General features: G+C 44.9%; 1 protein-coding gene across 2 annotated transcripts in view; it reads left to right on the top strand.

Annotated features, from left to right (window-relative positions):
- The first annotated feature begins 5,175 nt into the window (after positions 1-5,175).
- The window catches only part of LOC144721619 (rab11 family-interacting protein 2-like), a 29,311-nt gene continuing 15,972 nt past the window's right edge, over positions 5,176-18,514 (top strand). The window contains exons 1-2 of one of the 2 annotated variants that reach the window (XM_078599404.1): positions 5,176-6,871; positions 16,793-17,295. In XM_078599404.1, coding sequence (XP_078455530.1) covers positions 6,474-6,871; positions 16,793-17,295 — 901 coding nt within the window. In that variant the 5' untranslated portion in view covers positions 5,176-6,473. The remainder of the gene's footprint in view (positions 6,872-16,792; positions 17,296-18,514) is intronic. The other variant, XM_078599405.1, reaches the window with a different exon arrangement.

Here is an 18,514-nt window from a genome sequence, read left to right on the forward strand (position 1 = left end):
ATTGGTATTTTAAATTAAATATGAAAAAAAAATTCCCTAAAAAGTGGAAAATTTTGGAGAAAAATTTTTTCACGAAAATAAATTGTCACGCACAACGAGTCTGTGTGCAAAATGTCAGCTCGATTGGATCACGGGAAGTGGGTTAAAAACGACCGAAAGATTTGCACGGTCGTAAGCGCGCAAGCAAGCAAGTGAACTTAATATAAAGGATTTAAAAAAGGAATCCCCTCTGAGCGAAGGTTTGGCGTGGGCTTGGTTGCTGGAGAGGATAGCGCATGGTTGCGAGTGGAGATCGATGATAGAGAAGACGTAGGCAGTGGTGAGTAGAAAGAGGACGTTAAAGACCTTGAGGAAGGCGCGTGTAATCTTGAAACTGATCCGGGATTTGATTTGGAGGGAGTGGTATGATGTGGTCTCATTTACAGTTGTCTGGCAGCGGTGGTATATTGGATCATCTGGAGTTTAAAGATTACTAATTTTCAGAGGCCGTTGAAGAGAGAGTCGCCATAGTTGAGTCGGGATGTGATCAAGGTGTGAACGACAATTCACACCTTGATCACATCCAGCAGCAGCTGGGTTAGGGAAACGGAGAATTTGGGAGATGTGGCACGCACGGAGCTGTAAGGTCCTGCAGAGTTGAGATGTGTGGAAAATACGAGAGCTCAGGATCAAAATACAACGGCAAGTTTGTGGCAAATTATTGGCCGGTCTTTGTTGAGAGTGGACTTTTTGTTGATGAACAGTACTTCTCTTTTGGCAATATCTAGCTGGAAAAAACATGAGAACAATTGCCATCTATCCACTTTCACTAAATCCACAAATATTACACACTGAGTTGCTGTATGCATCGCGGTCTAAGTACGGCTAATCCTGCACTTAAGCGAAACTGTAAACAATTTGCTCTGGAATGTAACTGACCGCGCCCAAACAGTGCGCGATTATTTTTGGGAAAACTGTGCATTGGGATTGTATTTTGAATCCTTTCGTTGCCAAGCAATGAATGGATGTGTCACGAATATATTATGTCATCTATAGTATGTGTTGGTAGCTGTACATTTAAATAAATTCGATGTTGTACCACCCATCAACTGAAACTGAGATCTATGTACAATATAATACGGTAAGAGTAATAACCTTCTACCCGTGGCACTGGACGGGGAGTAGAGTGAAGGATAAAATTAAATGAAGAATGAACTGGAAAGGGAAGAGACAAGATGAGGGCAGACAGGGGCAAGATGACCGGCAAAGAGAAGGGGATGTTGGGATGGAAGTCCGCAACGCAGACAAAGAGGACAGAGCTCAAGATGAGCAGCAGCAAATTAACAGGAGTGCAGGCAAGAGGAAGGGGGAGAAGGAATCACGAATCCAAGATGTCAGAGATGAGAGGGGAATGAAGAGGGAGTATGAATGTTGGAGCAAGCGGTAGTGAGCTGCACGGAGCAGTTCCTGTTTTCAGAGGGGGGGGGGGGTGTGGGAGATTAAGTGTCCATACTTCACCATGCCTCTCCCTGACTTCGCCGCAATTAAATGAATGCTCATTGAAAGTGATACTGTGCAATATTTCGATGGACAACGTGTTTTTTTTGTGTGTGCGACAATTTATAAATAAAATGTACATGAAATAAATCATGTTAATGACTTTGTCAATGAACTGCTGCTTGAAGGCCTCCCAATCGACGCACACCGTGTCCGTCACGTGGGCAGGGGTCACGTGCTGCTCTTTTCGGGATTGCTGCGTGACATTAATCACGTGTCATTTTGAAATATTGAGGTGGGTTTTTTTTGGTTACCCAATTCGAACAACAAAAATGCATCCGCTTGTTATTATGTTTGCCGACCCCTTGATCGTGGGGATTGTTTGTGTATGCTTCACCGTGCTCGCCAGTATGGTTATGAAGTGGTTTATGACCGGTGGCGGGTGAGGCGGAGAGGGGGGGGGCAGGAAATGGCTTTAGTCAATGGTGTGGTGGATATCTTCTTTGTCTCGGTTCAATTTTCGGAGTTCACAGTGGCTCAGTACCATGTGACGTGGTCGATGGTCGGGTCAGCGTTTTTGGAATCGCACGCCGGGCTTTCGTTGAATTTACGCTTGCGAGTGTCATAGCGGATGGATCTGCCAATAGACACGTGGATTCAATTGAACGTGGACCATTGTTTTCGAGGTATTTGTGCCCTTTACCTCAAGTCACCGAAAACACCCCACATTTACATGTAGCTCCAAGCGTCAACAAAATATAGATGTGGTCCGTTTTTCGTTGTTGCTGCAAACAAGAATACTGCAAATGGCTCGGAGGCACACGACCTCAGATCAAAGGAAGAGAATTAACTGAGAGGGCGTAGTCAGTGAGACAGCTGTGGAGTGTGGAGGCAGTGCGACTGCACTGGGACCCATGGACTAGGCCATGAAGAGGGTGGATATTGGACACGGGGCCCCATTTTATTCATTGCACCAGGGCCCGTGCCAACAATGCTATGCCACTGGGCATATAGTATACAAGGCAATTATCTAGGAATGGCCGTTTGATTTGTTTGAGGGAAATACTTCAACTATTAAAAGGAGAAACAGATGCTTCCTGCAGCTAGGGCAGACCTTCCTGTGTTCAGCGCACGATATATCAATATTGGATTGACTGTAACTGATGAAAAGGTCACCTTTTAAAGTTTCCTGCATTTCTCTAATTTCTGTACTTGTGCGATTGCGAAATGGCACAAGAGTAAATTCAGTGCCCAATCTTATTTTATAATTGAAAAGCATGATTACACAAAGGAAGCCTCTTAAAATATCACTTTTTTATTTTATAAAAGAAATAGCAACAAAAATCTGTCTATAGTTTTCTAGTTCGATTTTTGTTGCTATTTATGTTATGTCTGATGATGATTGCTCGTGTTGCAATCGAAACGTCGTAATATGCTATTATTAAATTTATTATTTCATCTTTAGACGTGACTTAACCGAAAGAACCAAAGAATACTGTACATCTCTCTGTCAATCCACTGCTGGGTGAAGATTTCTGCACCATGTGTCAGTCACGGAGGTTGATTGACCATACTTCTCCAAATTGGTTTGTGCTGATTCGTGAACAAGGTAGAGGAAGGTTCAGATATCACTTGTCACTGATGTTAGCGATGGTATGGAATGAAACTCAGCTTTTTAGGTTCATAACCCAGGGCACTAAACACTCTTACCATGCCTCCATGTACTTTCTTTGACAGAGGGAAATAAATACCAAAAAGGACAGTTCAGTGAAGGATATCCTGCAAATATTTATGGCTAATTTGCTACCCACATATCAGCGAGATCCTGGCAAGACAATCTGAAACGGGTGCAAATAATTTAGACTAATGAAGAATGATGCAGAACCTATTCAAACATTTCTATATTTTCAAGAAGCCACGTAATTATAGCGCCATTATTAAAAAAAAATATTTGCCTGCTGGATAAAATAAATGATGTTATATTATATAGAGGACAATTAATTATTCAACCTGGTTTGCACAACCGCACCCTCGTGCATACAAATACTGTACGGAGGGATCGCGAGTGGACATGCACTTGAATTAATGAGCGTTTTCCTGCCTGCGAGCCAAGAGAGCCATTCCATGCCACATGCGAATGTGAAATGCGTTCACGCAATGGCATGCAGGAGCACTGCTCACCCTGCCAGACCGTTATGCTAGGCAGCTGAATAACGTTCCTTTTTGGGAAAACATCGCTTTTGTCCCAAAATTTGCTGATTTTTTTACCAAGAAATTAAAAAGAATAATCTTCCTATAATTTTTTTAAATATTAATCTACCACAGACCTAATTCACAGCCTCCCGTAATTTACTGGCAAAAGGGCCCCCATCTGCTCCCAGCATTTGGCGAGAACGGTGACGTGCATGAGAAAAGCCCACGCACAGGAGGCTACTCTAGACTTGCTCAAAGCCTGCAGCCATCTGACATTTATTTTCAAAATTCCCCATGCCAGGTGTGGGTAAGAAACTGTGGTAAATACGGCCCGACTGTATCTTAAAATATGTAGGCAGTACACGCGCTGCAGCCTCTGTTAATTCACACTGCAGTAATTCCTCGGCTATGTCCAAGTTTCAAGGGTACACTGATTTTTCTTTTATAAAAAAAGGCAACCACCAACTGCTGCAAAATTAAATAGTATGAGCTCATAACAAGTGAAATGCGGCGTGAAAGGCATGGTCAGTCATTGCATCTATCACATCATTGCGAGTAAATAACACGGAATAACCTTGGAATATGAAAAACATATTCCCCGATAATTATTTAATACGGTCTCATCGACATCAGTTTGGCAAATAATCTTCAAAGAGGTTCATAACTACCTAGCTCTTGCGACATTGATAATACCAAAATTATTGAATTGACGTTCCAAATAACACATTTAACCCTGTAGCAAAATTCACGTTTTGGATAAATAACTTATTGCCAATATCATACGGTGATACATCTATAAAAACACATTTAGGAACGTTACCGACACTTGTTTAAAGCTATGAAGGGCATCGCCAAAATGCGATTATTTAACTGCGACCATTCAGTTGACATGGTACAGTACATTATAAACTCAATCTTGTAACAAATGATTGTTTTAATATCGCACGTATTCCTTTTCATATTGCCAGTACAACTATAATACTGTCATGTAGATTTAATACTAATGTTTTGTATTAATCATATTATTTGAATGTAAATTACTTTAGGAATACATCAATTATTGACAATAACCATATCATCTGAATGCATCCATGAATAAGCACAACACGTGCATTTGTCTGATGCTGTACGGATAAGCAAAATAAAAAAAATACTTCTCTATTTTATGATTTGCATAGCGTGGCTTTCGTGTGGCATAAGCCCCCCCCCCCCGTCGCGTCTGTGTTTCCCTTCCCTCTTTCTACATTTGGCCATTCGGCAAGGGGCCGCGCAACAACGGGAGGGGTCAACGTCCCAAGAGACCCACGTGGCTCCAGAGATGAAGAGCAGTGGCGCCGGCAGTGACGTCAAGTTAACAGGATTATTTATATCATTTATATTGTCCCCTTTCTGTACAAACAAGTTGCGACACCCCCCCCACACACACACAACATGCACAGCACCCACACACACACACCCCCCTACCCAAGTCATGATATCCCGTAGTCCCACTCGTAAGCTAAGCAAGCAATCATCTCACCAACAACCACCACCCACCCAACCCAACCACCCCCTTTCCACCCTCCCACCCCCATTCCTTAAGTCGGCAGCGCATGTCAAGACACACACACATGCTTACGGCAGCCGGACAAACACAGCATTGTGTGTGGGACGGTAGCAAAGTAGCGGGCGGACACACACGGACGCACACACACGGACACCACCCAGTGTGTGAATGCACGCGTGTGTGCGCGCGTGTTGCGCACAATCGGCAGATGCTATCGTTGACGTGCGAACACGGCGGCCTGGAGAGACAGCGAGAAGCAGAAACAACAGCAGCACGGGCAGAGATGAAGACGACATTCTGATTCTTCGCAAGATACAGGAGCGCAGTGATCAACTCCCGTGTCTCCATCAGTGCCCGCGCTCTCGTCGATGCTGAGTTTAAGAACGAACTCGTGTTTGCTGCTTTGTAACTGTAATTCTTGTTTTTTTTTAACAGAAATATTTCCTGTCCGTCTTGGGGTTCTGCTCGGGATATACGGAGGGCGGTCGGAACGCGTCTTTAAGCGGAGAGGAATTTGGACAGGGAAGAGTGCAAAGGAAGATCTGGAAGACTACGAAAGGGGAGGATGATCGTCCGGATTGAACTTAGTGTTTGTTAGTCGTGGCCAGAACCTCTCTCTCTCTGTTTGCGGTGCTTGTTGTTTTAATTACACGAAGGGAATATTATTAGAGAGGAGTGAATACAAAAAGGGGCAGGATATAAAGAGAAGGAAGACAAGCCAGTTCGAGGCGTAGTGACGGATGGCCACAAATAGATACCAAGGCTGTATTTTAATGTAGATTATTTCGGTCGAAGGCAGAAAGGCAACAGCAGAGATAAGAAAGTGGCTTAATATGTATTGTTTTGTCTTATACAGCACATTAACACACCGTGCCTAACACTCAGTATTTTTGATGTAATACCCACGTCCAGTCTAGGTACACAGTGGTTATACAACATCACCACTTATTACTAAAGAGGACATCAGTAGTGTACTGCGGTTATTGTAAGATAATTGTTACTATATTTGAAATCAGTTAAGAAGACCCTATTGAGAATAATCCTATAAAATATATGACAATAGGTAACATAGCATATCAAAGGTACATCGCTTATTTAGATAAAGTGCTTATAATACCAAGATAAAGAGCATACTAAGATAATTATAGTATCAATACACAGCATCGTTCAGCTAAACTGTTGAGTGCTATTGTCTAGATACATAGACACCGCCGGATAGTGTTGCTATTGAAGAAGCCAAGAGGGGAAGAAGAGGAAGATGTCTTCTGGATCTCTAGAGGAGCAGGCAGCTCAGAGGTGGTGTCCCACTCACGTGCAGATCACCGTGCTCCAGGCTCGTGGCCTGCGTGCAAAGGGCAAGAATGGAACCAACGATGCCTTCGCAGTCATGGAGCTGGGCCGAGAGCGATATGCCACGTCCGTGCTGGAGAAGAGCTCCAATCCCGAATGGAAGGAGGAGTGCTCATTCGAGTTGCCCCCAGACGCCCTGGTTGGAGACGGAGCGGCAGGAGGAGGTCACCGCCAGGAGTCGCAGAGCTGCGTGGTGGTGGTGGTGTCCGTGATGCACCGCTCCTTGCTGGGTCCTGACAAGTTCCTGGGACAGGTGTCCGTGTCGATCTCCGAACTCTACGTCGACAAGTCCAGACGCAAGCCCGAGTGAGCTATGGGTGGGGGTTGGGAGAGACACGTTTGGATGGTGGAGCTGGGTTTGGGATAGGAGATGGATTTGGGATAGAAGTTGGGTTTGGGATAGGAGATGGGTTTGGGATAGGAGATGGGTTTGGGATAGAAGTTGGGTTTGAGATAGGAGTTGGGTTTGGGATAGGAGTTGGGTTTGGGATAGGAGTTGGGTTTGAGATAGAAGTTGGGATTGGGATAAAAGCTGGGGTTGATATAGGAGTTGGGTTTGGGATAGAAGTTGGGTTTGAGATAGAAATTGGGATTGGGATAAAAGTTGAGTTTGGCATAACAGTTGGGATATAATCTGGATTTGGGATATAATCTGGGATAGGAGCTGGGTTTTGGATGAAAGCTGGGTGTGGGATAGGTGATGGGATTGTGTTTGGAGTTGAGTTTGGGTTGAGGTGGTATGGCGGAATTTTACAGCATAGTGAGCTTGAGGATTAATTAAAACGTCCAAGTATCAAAATGGAGAGCCCACCTGAAAACAAAGTCCTGAGACTCGGTGAGGTTTTCCTGGATTATTAAAGGACACCGTTTTAACTATTATCGTGTCAACTTCAGACTCGAATATATCTAGACTGTTATCGAGTATTGTCGGGCAATACTGTGCCGTAGTGTACTCTATGTGATTGTCCTGTAGGTATCCTGTACTGGTTTCCGTCCAAGTAATGTGCAATTTCCACCATTATATCAGGTCTTGGGATACATAGTACAGTACTGTAATAATATGCAACCTATATTCCATACCATAATACTGAAGTAGTCTCATTACTATACCGTGCTGTTGAAATGTCCTATTACGATGCAAGTGGGTGGGTGTGTGTGAAAAAGAGATGGCGTTTGCAGGCAAGACTAAGATACTGTTCTTTTACACAATACTCCAACATGCTTTCTCAGTCTTAACATGCTGTCATGACGTGCACACACAAGAGCAGTACAATAACTGTAGTAGTCTACAGTACATTTGCTGTACATTCACATTTAGAATAGCACAGTGCAACCAGCGTGGTTGCAGTATGGTGTAACAAAACCCACTCGCACCCCCCCCATTCGAGTATCAACACAGGGTGGGGACAGGCATTCATCGAGCAGTGGATTGGCAAAGGGCCCCACGTGTTAACGTTGCATTGCAGCGACTCCACACTTTGTATGCAAGCCTTGGAGCCACAGTGGCTAATACAGTACGGGAATAACCATGCACACACAACCCTCCACACACACAGTGTGTGTGTGTGGAGGGTTTAGTGCTTATGCCTGCACTGCATACAGTAGAGTAGTGGAAAACATAGTGCTCAGCAGTCGTGAGCACATTTGAGCTCTGCGTTGTCTGGGCCTCGGTGAAATGTCCTCGTCTCAGCAATGCATCTGCAGTCATCAGCAGCTCACAAACAGAAATGAAGCCTGCACCCACCGACAGCACTTGCATACGGCTGCTACCTTCTGCAAATAGTGCTTGAAATCATGTCCGTACAGTGTGCAACATCACTTCAGCCAGAACTCAGCGTTATTACCTAAACCCGAAAGCTTGTGAGAAGAACAAGAGCACAACAAAGCCTTTTTTTTTAATCCATGGCCAAACACAACAGGGCTTGTGAATATTTTTTGCTGATAACGGCTTTGTTAGGAGCCCTACGGGGGAATTCTTTAAGCAAAGGAGCTGTGGAGGCTTGGTTGGCTTTGGAGATCACACAGACGATTACACCAAAAAGTGGACTCTAGGCAGGACACGTTGCTCAGAGGTCGTGGACGAGACCAGGAGCAGAGTGGCAGCCTAAGGAGGGGGGATACATCCCTTGAGAGGACATCCGCTGCAGTGATGGAGCGATGAAATTGGCTTGTGTGCAGGCGCGAGATGGATCGTAGGATCGCAACAGCGAGAGATGACTATGGTTTGGCGTGGCCTTCATCCAGCAGTGAATATATCATGACCGGTGATAATAATGATGATCATTGTCAACTGGTCCCACCCAGAACATTGCTTCTTTGTTCCCATCGTCGTACAGTGGAGCATTATGAAAGGCAGTGGTGCAGCCATTTATCTCCCTTGTAATTGAGCTGGCGGTCAGTCGGGGTGGTGTAGGGTGGGGTGGGGGATTGGTTAGGCTAGAAATTGCAGGAGTGTCTTGCTGCGTGCTGGAATTTTTAATGTTAATATCTATTCACGTGGTGGTAACTCTTAACAACCTTGTGTCTTGGTATTCTGACAGGTCCACCTTGGATGTGCCCAACAATATATACGACCACATCTCCCTGAATGCGTCGTGATGTTTTCAGAGCTTGTCAGCTAAAGCAGGGTTTTGAGCCTTCTTAACACTTGCACGGGCTTTCTCTCGGTGTCATAGCCGCTAGGCTCTGAATTGACCACCATATGGCAATGATGAATGTATCCCCTTCCTGTGCGAGGAGATGGGCATTCTCAGAGAACCTGGGTTTCCTCCCACATGTTAGACTCTCTCTCGGAATTAGCCATACATACCAGTACAGGTGTCTCCTGCAAACAAGTCTTGAGACTTAACGAGGGTTTCCTCGGTAAATAACGATGAATAATAATTATTATTGTTATTATTATTACATGACACACCGATGACATTCAACAATATTCGTTGCCTACCACCCAAACGATATCAGTTTGTGTCCCTTATTTCCGTGGTGTGGAATTCATATTGCATCTGCAAATTACGTTTTGACCTTGGTTATTACGCTCTAGTCATGCGTGATTGAAAAACGGTGCGATGACGTATCCACGATTTGTTTTTATATGACGGTCCACACTTGGTCACCTACAGTACAGTGCAGCAGCTGTTATTCTGCTGCTGCTGCTGTGTCCTACAGAATGTCGAGGCATTGTTGCGTCCTGGGAGCAGATCAGGGTCAGATTTCGAAATGCCCAAGTCATCAGCTAACCTGGTTCAGCTGTTTGTTCCGTTGTGTGCGTGACTTTCTGTCAACGTAACCAACTGCAAGGTAGTTTCTTGTGGGATTCGTTAGCGAAAAATCAATGACAACTCAAGTGACATTCAAGTTGGTCAATATTTCAGCCGATACTGTGTAAATGGCCGTCTTGGATGTTGGACAAAATTGGCTGTGATAAAGAATGGCATTTTGACCAATAAGCTGACCGATACACAGCAATATGGGCGACCAATATCACGGATCCTCTTCCAGTAATACTGTACTTATTTAAAGCGATTTTCCAATCCACTGCTGTCTGAAGTGATCCCCACGCCATGTTGGTCATGGGGTTTGTTTGACCATATTCCATCACACTGGTCAGTGCGGATTGGTGAATAGGGTGCGGTGTCCAGGACCGGTTCAGATATCACTTGCCACTGATTTTAGCCATGACCAATAAATTAACTTAGGTTGCCGGGTTCATAGCGCAGTGTACACAGCAATGCGCTACTGCTCCACCCCAATACTGTAACTCTACAGTAGAATACATTCCTATAATATATTAGCACAACCAAAAAAAACAGCAACATGTTTAAATTAATATACTGTATGCGTTTAGAGTATTTGGCTGCTATACATGTCCACATGATAAGCCACTTCGTTGAGCTATCATTTGTGGCCATGTCGCTTCTGAAAAAGAGCTAAATAGCTCAGTGGGCCTTACCTGGGAAAAAAATAGTAAGATAGAGTAATATATATGTGGTACGGTTGAAACGTGGTTACCTACAATACAGCAAAGTCTTTCAACTTTTCGTAACAGTTTGCTGATGAGTAGCTTGAGTTAGAATACCCTGTGAATACAGTATGAAGTCTATGGCCAAATCCTCCAGAATGTCCCCGATTTTGTCAGATCTCAGAAGCTAGGCAGGGTCCCAGATATAGGTTGGACGGGTGACCACCATGCTCAAACAGGTTGTTATAGGCTACAGGGCAACGTGGTGAGTAGCAGAGGGCAATGCAGTGAAATCAACTGTTGCACTGTACTACTATGCCTCTGCTTCTTTGGCTGCCCGACTTCACCAACAAGCACTTACCAGCGTTTTGAGGTGTAAATCCCACGATCTGCACGGTGCTAAAAGGGCCCTCATCCAGCAGTGCATTGACAACATCAAACCACACAACATGGGTGCAACATAGTTCATGAGCAATGGATACACAACGTATATCCATAAAATCCGGTTATAGCCTGTCATTTCTGAGAAAGAAAAAAAATCACTTAAGTGAATAGCATAAAATAATGAAGACATTGAGCTTTGTCAGATGAATAAACAATGCTTTAATGTGCCTAATGGAAGGCTGCGAAAACACATGAAACCCAAAGCCATTAATGCCTGCAGTAAAATTGGATATTTGCAATTAAAATACTGTGACGCATACTGCAGTACATGAACTGCATGACTGCTGCATTGTAATGGTTAGCATACTGGCCTTGCAGTCCAGCGGTCGCCAGTTCGATTCAGTCTTCTGACGCGGGAGTTGAAAACTTTAAACAACGGTTGCAAGTTCCTTAAATCCCCTGGCCTGTCCACCCGGCATTATAAATGTGTACACTGGAGTCGATTGACAGGTCGCTGATGGTGGGGTAAGTGTGGAGTACTCTTACTTTCCTCGAGATATCTGACCAGTGTGAAACAGTAGGCCAAATACCCCCTCGAGGGTTTATAGAGCTTCCTTTAATGGAGGCCCTTCCTCCAGCAGTGAAAAGAGCAAGCATTTGCAGGGCTACACATTTGCATGGTCATAGTCTATGAACGACCGTTTCCTTCGATTTATTTTTCAGGTAAACCATTATTTGTTATGCTGGTGTCACGATGACATTTCAGTATATTTAATCTGCGCTGTGAACAGCATTGTTCTTTCTTGACGTTTCTGCACGGCACGTTCCAAAAAGAATGTTTGAGGCCAGCTGCCCTGAAGTGAGAGTGTTTATGATACTCCGTGACGTCAATGATCCCTTTAAAATATCTAAAATTATTACCTTTGGTACTTCCTTTGGTGCCAAACACTGTACTATATCTGTGCGTAACAACACGTAGCTCTCTCGCACACGTATTCAACTGGCCAAGTTCAGTGTATACTCTATCTTCCAGATAATGTCATGTTGTAAATCCACTGCTGGATGAAGAGCTCCCCATGCTTTCTCGCTGGGTTCACAGCAGCCTGCACTATGGGTTAATTTCAAGGCCATGGCTAATATCATTGGCGAGTAGCATCATAATTGGTCGTTAGGTCCCACTCTTCCCCAACCCACGCTGACCACCATGGTAAGGCTTGCTCAGAAAACACCGATGACCAAGAGAGTGTGGTTAAGGCCTTCACCCAACAGTATATTAAGGGATTGTAGATTTGTATTAATCATGATTTTTACACGTAATATTGTATATGAACTGGTCATGTCAACGATCAATTTGATATTTGTAAGAAACGCTCATTTACTGAGCGTTTCACTGCCGTGGCATGTGGAAAGAATACATGATACCGCAGGCAACCTTCCTCCGTTCTTGTGGGTGCTGTGTCATCCGTTATGCGGCTGCAGTAAGGCAATGTGTGAGATAGCGACACTAGCACCGTGTCACTGTCAGTTTCCTGGCATGCGAACACAGAGATACAGCAACTTCCCGCATTGTGCCAATATGCTCACGCGAACGATTCTAGCAAGTCCGTGTGTTTGTCTGCTTCGTCCTCCATGAAGGCCCATTAGTGCGATGTGCTTCGTATCTTGCTGTGCTGGGAAGTCCCATCAAATGTCCCTGCAGATTGTTGTTTAAGGGGCCGTGAAGCTAAATTATATCTTGTGTTGCCGGAGCAAACCACGTAGATTTGTGAGATAATTGAGCACGTATTCGGCACGCTGTTCTCCCTCGCTAATGTTTTGTGAGTAGGTGGGAAGGGGTGGTGGTCTCTTAATTTCACATGCTGTAAGTGCAACAAATTGAACCAATTATGCACACTTATTTATTGTTCACAGTAATAGCAGCCATTAACTTTACGCAGTACACGAAACGAAATGCAGTGCAGAATAAAGCGTTGTTTTTATAGAAAATACGGTACACCGTGGTTTATTAACATGCCGCATTGCATTTTGTTGCAGATTTGCCCTTCTCCAATGGCAGTGTTCTATTTGAGGCAAAATAGGAGGCAGCGTAATATTGAAAGATATTATGTAAACACTGGATGCCACCGTGGCACAACGATTCGCAGGCATGACTTGAAATTCAGAGGTCTTCGATTCAATCTCCCAGTTCGGGAGTTGAAACAGTGGACACTTTTCTCACTTCTCCCTGCCTCCGGACACGCAGCAGTATAAATTGACGCACCACTTGTTCCATCGGAATGTCGTGCGTGGTGGGGTGAAGGTTGGCTATCGCCATCTCTTCAAAGACGTCTGGCCCGTGTGGAAGAGTAGGCCAAATTTGCCTCCGGTGAGGACGCTGGCGCTTCCGCAAGTGGAGGCCCACTTCGTTCAGCAGTGGCATGAGCGAGAAATTGTGGCCCTGCACTTTTACCTTTTACCCAGCAGGTAAACGTGTAAAGAGCTTTCCATTCTGCTCCTTTTCTAAAGAGGCCATTGTTTGAGCATCTGAAACACGGAGCAGATGTGTTGCCCTCATTATTTATTGCACTGAAAAACAGTCGGGCGATTTTCCAGAGTCTGGCACATTTAAATTGGTAGGTGATCCAGAGAAAAGAATGGGGTGACGTGCCTCGTGGGTTTTTTGTTTTCATGGATTATGTTTTTATTGTTGATATTTTTGTAAGAATCTTAAAATATTTAGCATTGCCAACAATGAGAAGGCATTTGCTTTGTGATAGCTTGTGGCTCAAAGAACTCTTTCATTTTTAAAATGTTTCTTTGAAATATAATGGAAACAATAACCTGTGTTTAATATGTAACCTGTTTGAAATTATCTTTTGTTAAAGCAATGTATAGTACTCTAATACTTTAGGTTACATATATAGCAGTTTTGGAACTTATGTTTTAGCAAAAACTCATTGAGAGATGCATTAAATTGCCGTTCATGTGGATCATATATACAATGGAGAGTTTATACTGGTAGGAACCACCTGGTTCCACCAGCCCACAGGGGATTATTGTGTCCGTCCGTCGTGCAGGGAGGGGCTGGGTGGGGAGGGAGGGGCTGGGTGGGGAGGGGAGGGTGGGGAGGGGCTGGGTGGGGAGGGGAGGGTGGGGAGGGGCTGGGTGGGGCTGGGTGGGGAGGGGCTGGTCACCCCGTGGTGCCCTTATAAAACTAAAAGTTTAACCTACTCACGCCGGCTTGTGCCCTCCCTCACAGTCGGCCATATTTGCGGAATACACCACGCCGCCGTTGACCCTGGCCATTGACCGAGCAACCCAACGTTCCTACCAGCTCCCTCCGCAGGAATGTGTTGCAGCATTTTTTCTCTTGTGCTCAGACCAATAATACAACGTTCATAAAACTGAATTTCTGATTTCAGTGAGAGATGAAAGCTGTATATGGGAAGTTAGGAGTTGCTCGCAGAGGTGCAGATCGGTGGTCGAGCTTAACAAGAGCGGCAACCGAAGAAGGGAGTGATAAAATAACCCCACGTTCTCTCTGGCTCGATGGCTTGTTGCATTGTGGATTTGTGGGACCGAAGGATGGCAATGGATTGAGGAGGAGGCTTTCATCTAGCAGTGGATTGATTGCGACCGATGATGACGATGATGATGAGAGTTGAGAATATATGCAAATGAAAAAAAAATACTGTAATATGTAAATGTGAGTGCAGTTATTCTGTGCTGCACCAGATTGCTTGGCCTCTCTTGGGGAAATAGATCCCTCTGAGTCAATCTGAACCAGGATGACCATGCGCTGCCTTCATTTGAAATCCCTAGGGGCTGTTTTATAAATGATCATGAACAGATTTGGTTCGTACTTTTCTTTTTGCAGTTAAACGACACTGAGTCGTGCAAGGAAAACGACAATTTATTCTTTAAAATACAATTGCCTCCACATCTAAAAGCAGTCGTACCTGCACTAAAGCTCGCCGTGTATGCCGTCCGCTATTACATTGGGATAGGAACTGGAGACTCGGCGGTGCGTTCATAAATATGGTCATTGCAAGGTCATTAGATGTGTGGCGGTCTGGCTGGCAGAGCATCATTAATTCCTACTAAGCGTGGCTCAGTGCAGCTCATGATCCATTACGGTTCCACTTTGACGGCGCAGTCCGTGGTGGTTTAATGCTCGCACTCAAGACAGGCCTGCCAACAACAGATAACAGCAAGAAAATTGCATCCAATCAGCACTTGCTCGTTGCCACTTGTTTTTGCCTTACGAAAGAAATCCTCCACTGCAGAGCGAAAATTGGAAGGAGAAGAAACTCCCGCACCCCCCACCACCACCACCCACCACCACCTTGACTCCATCGCAAGCAAATTATCGGATGCGTTGTCAGCGCCCGTTTTTTGGTGCAGCCTACATACAGCAATGTGCAGTTTGCTCGTCGATATCGAATTGTCAACAAACTGGTCAAACGGCTGATGTGAATGCTTTTGTAATGATGCAAGTGCAACTCTTGTTCACGCTGAATTAGTACTGCGTCCCAATACCATCACCCCCTCCCCGTTCACTTTGTCGTTCGGTGCCGCGACGTGTCTGTTGCTACATACGATGAGGACCTGTTTATCGCAACCCTTTTTTTTTCATCCCACGTTTCGTATTTGCACGCTCTGTTTACAAAAAAAGCACGCCACAGTATTAACAGAGGTTGCCTTATCTTCAAGTGCCGTGTGTAGGGTAATGGATGCGTCTCGGGGGTTTTATCGTGCACGGACACAATAGGCGCTCTTCTCCTTGTAAAGCTAATCCCTATTTATTGCTCAAGTTACGGTTAAATGTACACTGAATATGGGCGCAGGGTTTCCTGTTCCCACTGCCCGCGGCTATCGCAAAGATATGTCTGGAATGTCTTGGGAGAAAAAAAATGTGGTCTAGCGTTTGCATGCTATATTTAAAATGCACAGAAGACGTACACGCTACAAACGACATTATAACCATATAGTTTACGGTATTGTAGTGTAGTAATCTAGTACTTGTCCGTTAGCCACTTCAATATTAACCTTTTTTTATGTATAGACTTCACCCTGTGGGGATTCACTGTAAAAATGGGCATTCAAGAATATTTAAAAGCAATAAGAATCATTCATGTGTGAGAGACATGGCCCACATTTGTATCTTACTCGCAGTGCCTGATGCCAAAATATGAAATTACCAAGTTCAGAGGGTTACTCTTTTCGAATCACATTTGCTCTGCACAGGCCCAAACTTCCAAAATTGACAAATGGCTAGCAACAAGCAGCACTGTTGAGAGTGTAACAGACACGAGTCAATGTGTCTTGCATTGAGCAAGGTTGTGAGAAGCTGGGAAAAGAGATGATGGGAGGGAATTCCCAAGTCGAGCAGTGCAATGAAACAAGCAGAAAGAGAAGTGTTTTGACCTGCAGCACGGTGGTGAACACAGAGTGAATGTGACCAGGGCCACTCGGAGGAGAAGGAACAAAAGGGGCAATTTGCCACTGGCCTCACACATGAAAGGACTCCGCAACGGGCCTATATTGTTGATGTTGCTAAGGAATAAGGGGGCCCCAGTTGGCATTCTGCTCTAGGCCTCCAGGAACCTCTGGGTAGCCTTGGATGAGGTGAAACAGTCAAGCTCGTTGGGTCTGCAGCCAAAATATCAAGATGAGTAATTTATTTCGAATTTGTTTTAAAAATAGCTCAATATTTCAAGATCCACAATGCACGTGCATAACGGTCACGAAGCGGCCATTAAACAGCCTCGTGCGGCTCTGGAGCCGCAGGTTGCTGACCCCTGGTCATGCTGGTAGGCCGAGTTGCCTCAGAGGTAACTGCAGTCTGACGAGTCGGCGCTACACCACCCTTAAACCTCTCCCCCTTGCGTTGGCATTCCTTGCAGGTGGTACAAGTTACACTCGAAAGCCGGCAAGAAAGAGAAGGACCGGGGCGAGGTGCAGCTTTCGGCACAGTTCATGAGGAACAACCTGACGGCCAGCATGTTCGACCTGTCGGCGCGTGACAAGCCCCGCTCCGCCTTCGGCAAGTTCAAGGACAAGGTGAAGGGCAAGAAGAAGGGCAGCACCTCCGACTCCTCGTCGGCCATCGTCCCCGGCGTGCTGCGGATCGACAGTGAAAACGAGGACGAGGATGCGGAGAGGGAAGAGGAGGTGAAGAAGAAGGCGAAGGGCAGGAGCTTCCTGACGCTGCCGGGCATGAAGAGAACCTCGGTGACGCACTCCTCATCCTCATCACTTTCCTCCTCGCACGTGTCCATCCCGTCCACCCCTGATCCGTCGCTGCCGCCGCTGGGACTCCCGTCCTCCGGCCCGGGCGCTGGGGTCGGGGTGACAACCGTCATTACTCCCCCACCTGTTGAGCTGGCTCCAGAGCAAGACATGACTGGTGAGGATGTAAGAGCGGTCAATTAGGCATGTACCACCATACACTTCAGATTATGTATAGCAAAAAACGTTTTCCCCCTCTATTTTAAAGCAGAAGTTGATGGTGCATCTTATAATCTGGAAGGTGCGTGTGTGTGTGTCAGACCAGATTTGTATAACTTTAAACATCTTATCATCTAGACAATACTGTAATAGTGCATCAATAAAAATGTATGTTTAAAAAAACCTTGCTATGGCTAAGATCAATGGTAAGAGATGTTAACTGATCCTGCAAACCACCTACTCCCCCTAACCCGCACTGTCCTCCATCAACATGTACACTCCCCAATACAGCATCGGGAGTCGTTCAGCACCGGATTGACAAAGGGCTTCAACTCATGATTATTTGTTGATAGGTCATTCAATTGCCTTGATTTTTCAATCGTATTTTTATACAATACATTTCTTTAAAGTGATTTCTGGAGTGAATGCAAGACGTCTAATCTGAAACATTCACCGTACACTATATCCTCATTCATGTTTTCCAAAGAAAGCCTAGCAAAATTCGATTTAAAGCTTTCGTGACTGCAGGGATTCATCTTCTTGGTTCTTTCGGTAGTCACGTAGAAGGGAAGTAATAAAATAATATAATTCTCACGACGTTTCGGCCACAACGCAAGCAGCCGTCCTCAGGTGAAGAATGAAACACCACCAAGCTAGGAGCGTATATATAAGCTGGGTTGTTATGTTGTTAAGGCGCTCTTCTTCCCACCTCCCCCCCTCCAACCCAGCTTATATATACGCTCCTAGCTTGGTGGTGTTTCATTCTTCACCTGAGGACGGCTGCTTGCGTTGTGGCCGAAACGTCGTGAGAATTATATTATTTTGTTATGTTTTGTTTTTATTATTTTATTACTTCCCTTCTACGTGACTTTACCGAAAGAACCAAGAAGATAAAGCCTAGCAATGTAAGTTTTTTTTTGCCAACACGTAATCTGTTCCCTCATTTCATATGCACCTCTTCTGAGGTAACGTTAATGCCATTCCTAATCGTTGCACATCAATCTTCCACTTGCGTTTTAAAACAGTAACGATTAAATCATGACTGCGGTTATTTCTAAAGGTATTTTCACCAAATCCATGAATCTATCCAGATATTATTCACGTGCTATGATGAAACTGATTTCATGCCTATTACTCGACTGTCTGCTCCCTTTATTGTGTTTTACTGCACTTTTGTA

The sequence above is a fragment of the Lampetra planeri genome, chromosome 12, assembly GCF_965212315.1.
Source record: "Lampetra planeri chromosome 12, kcLamPlan1.2.h2, whole genome shotgun sequence".
NCBI lineage: Eukaryota > Metazoa > Chordata > Hyperoartia > Petromyzontiformes > Petromyzontidae > Lampetra > Lampetra planeri.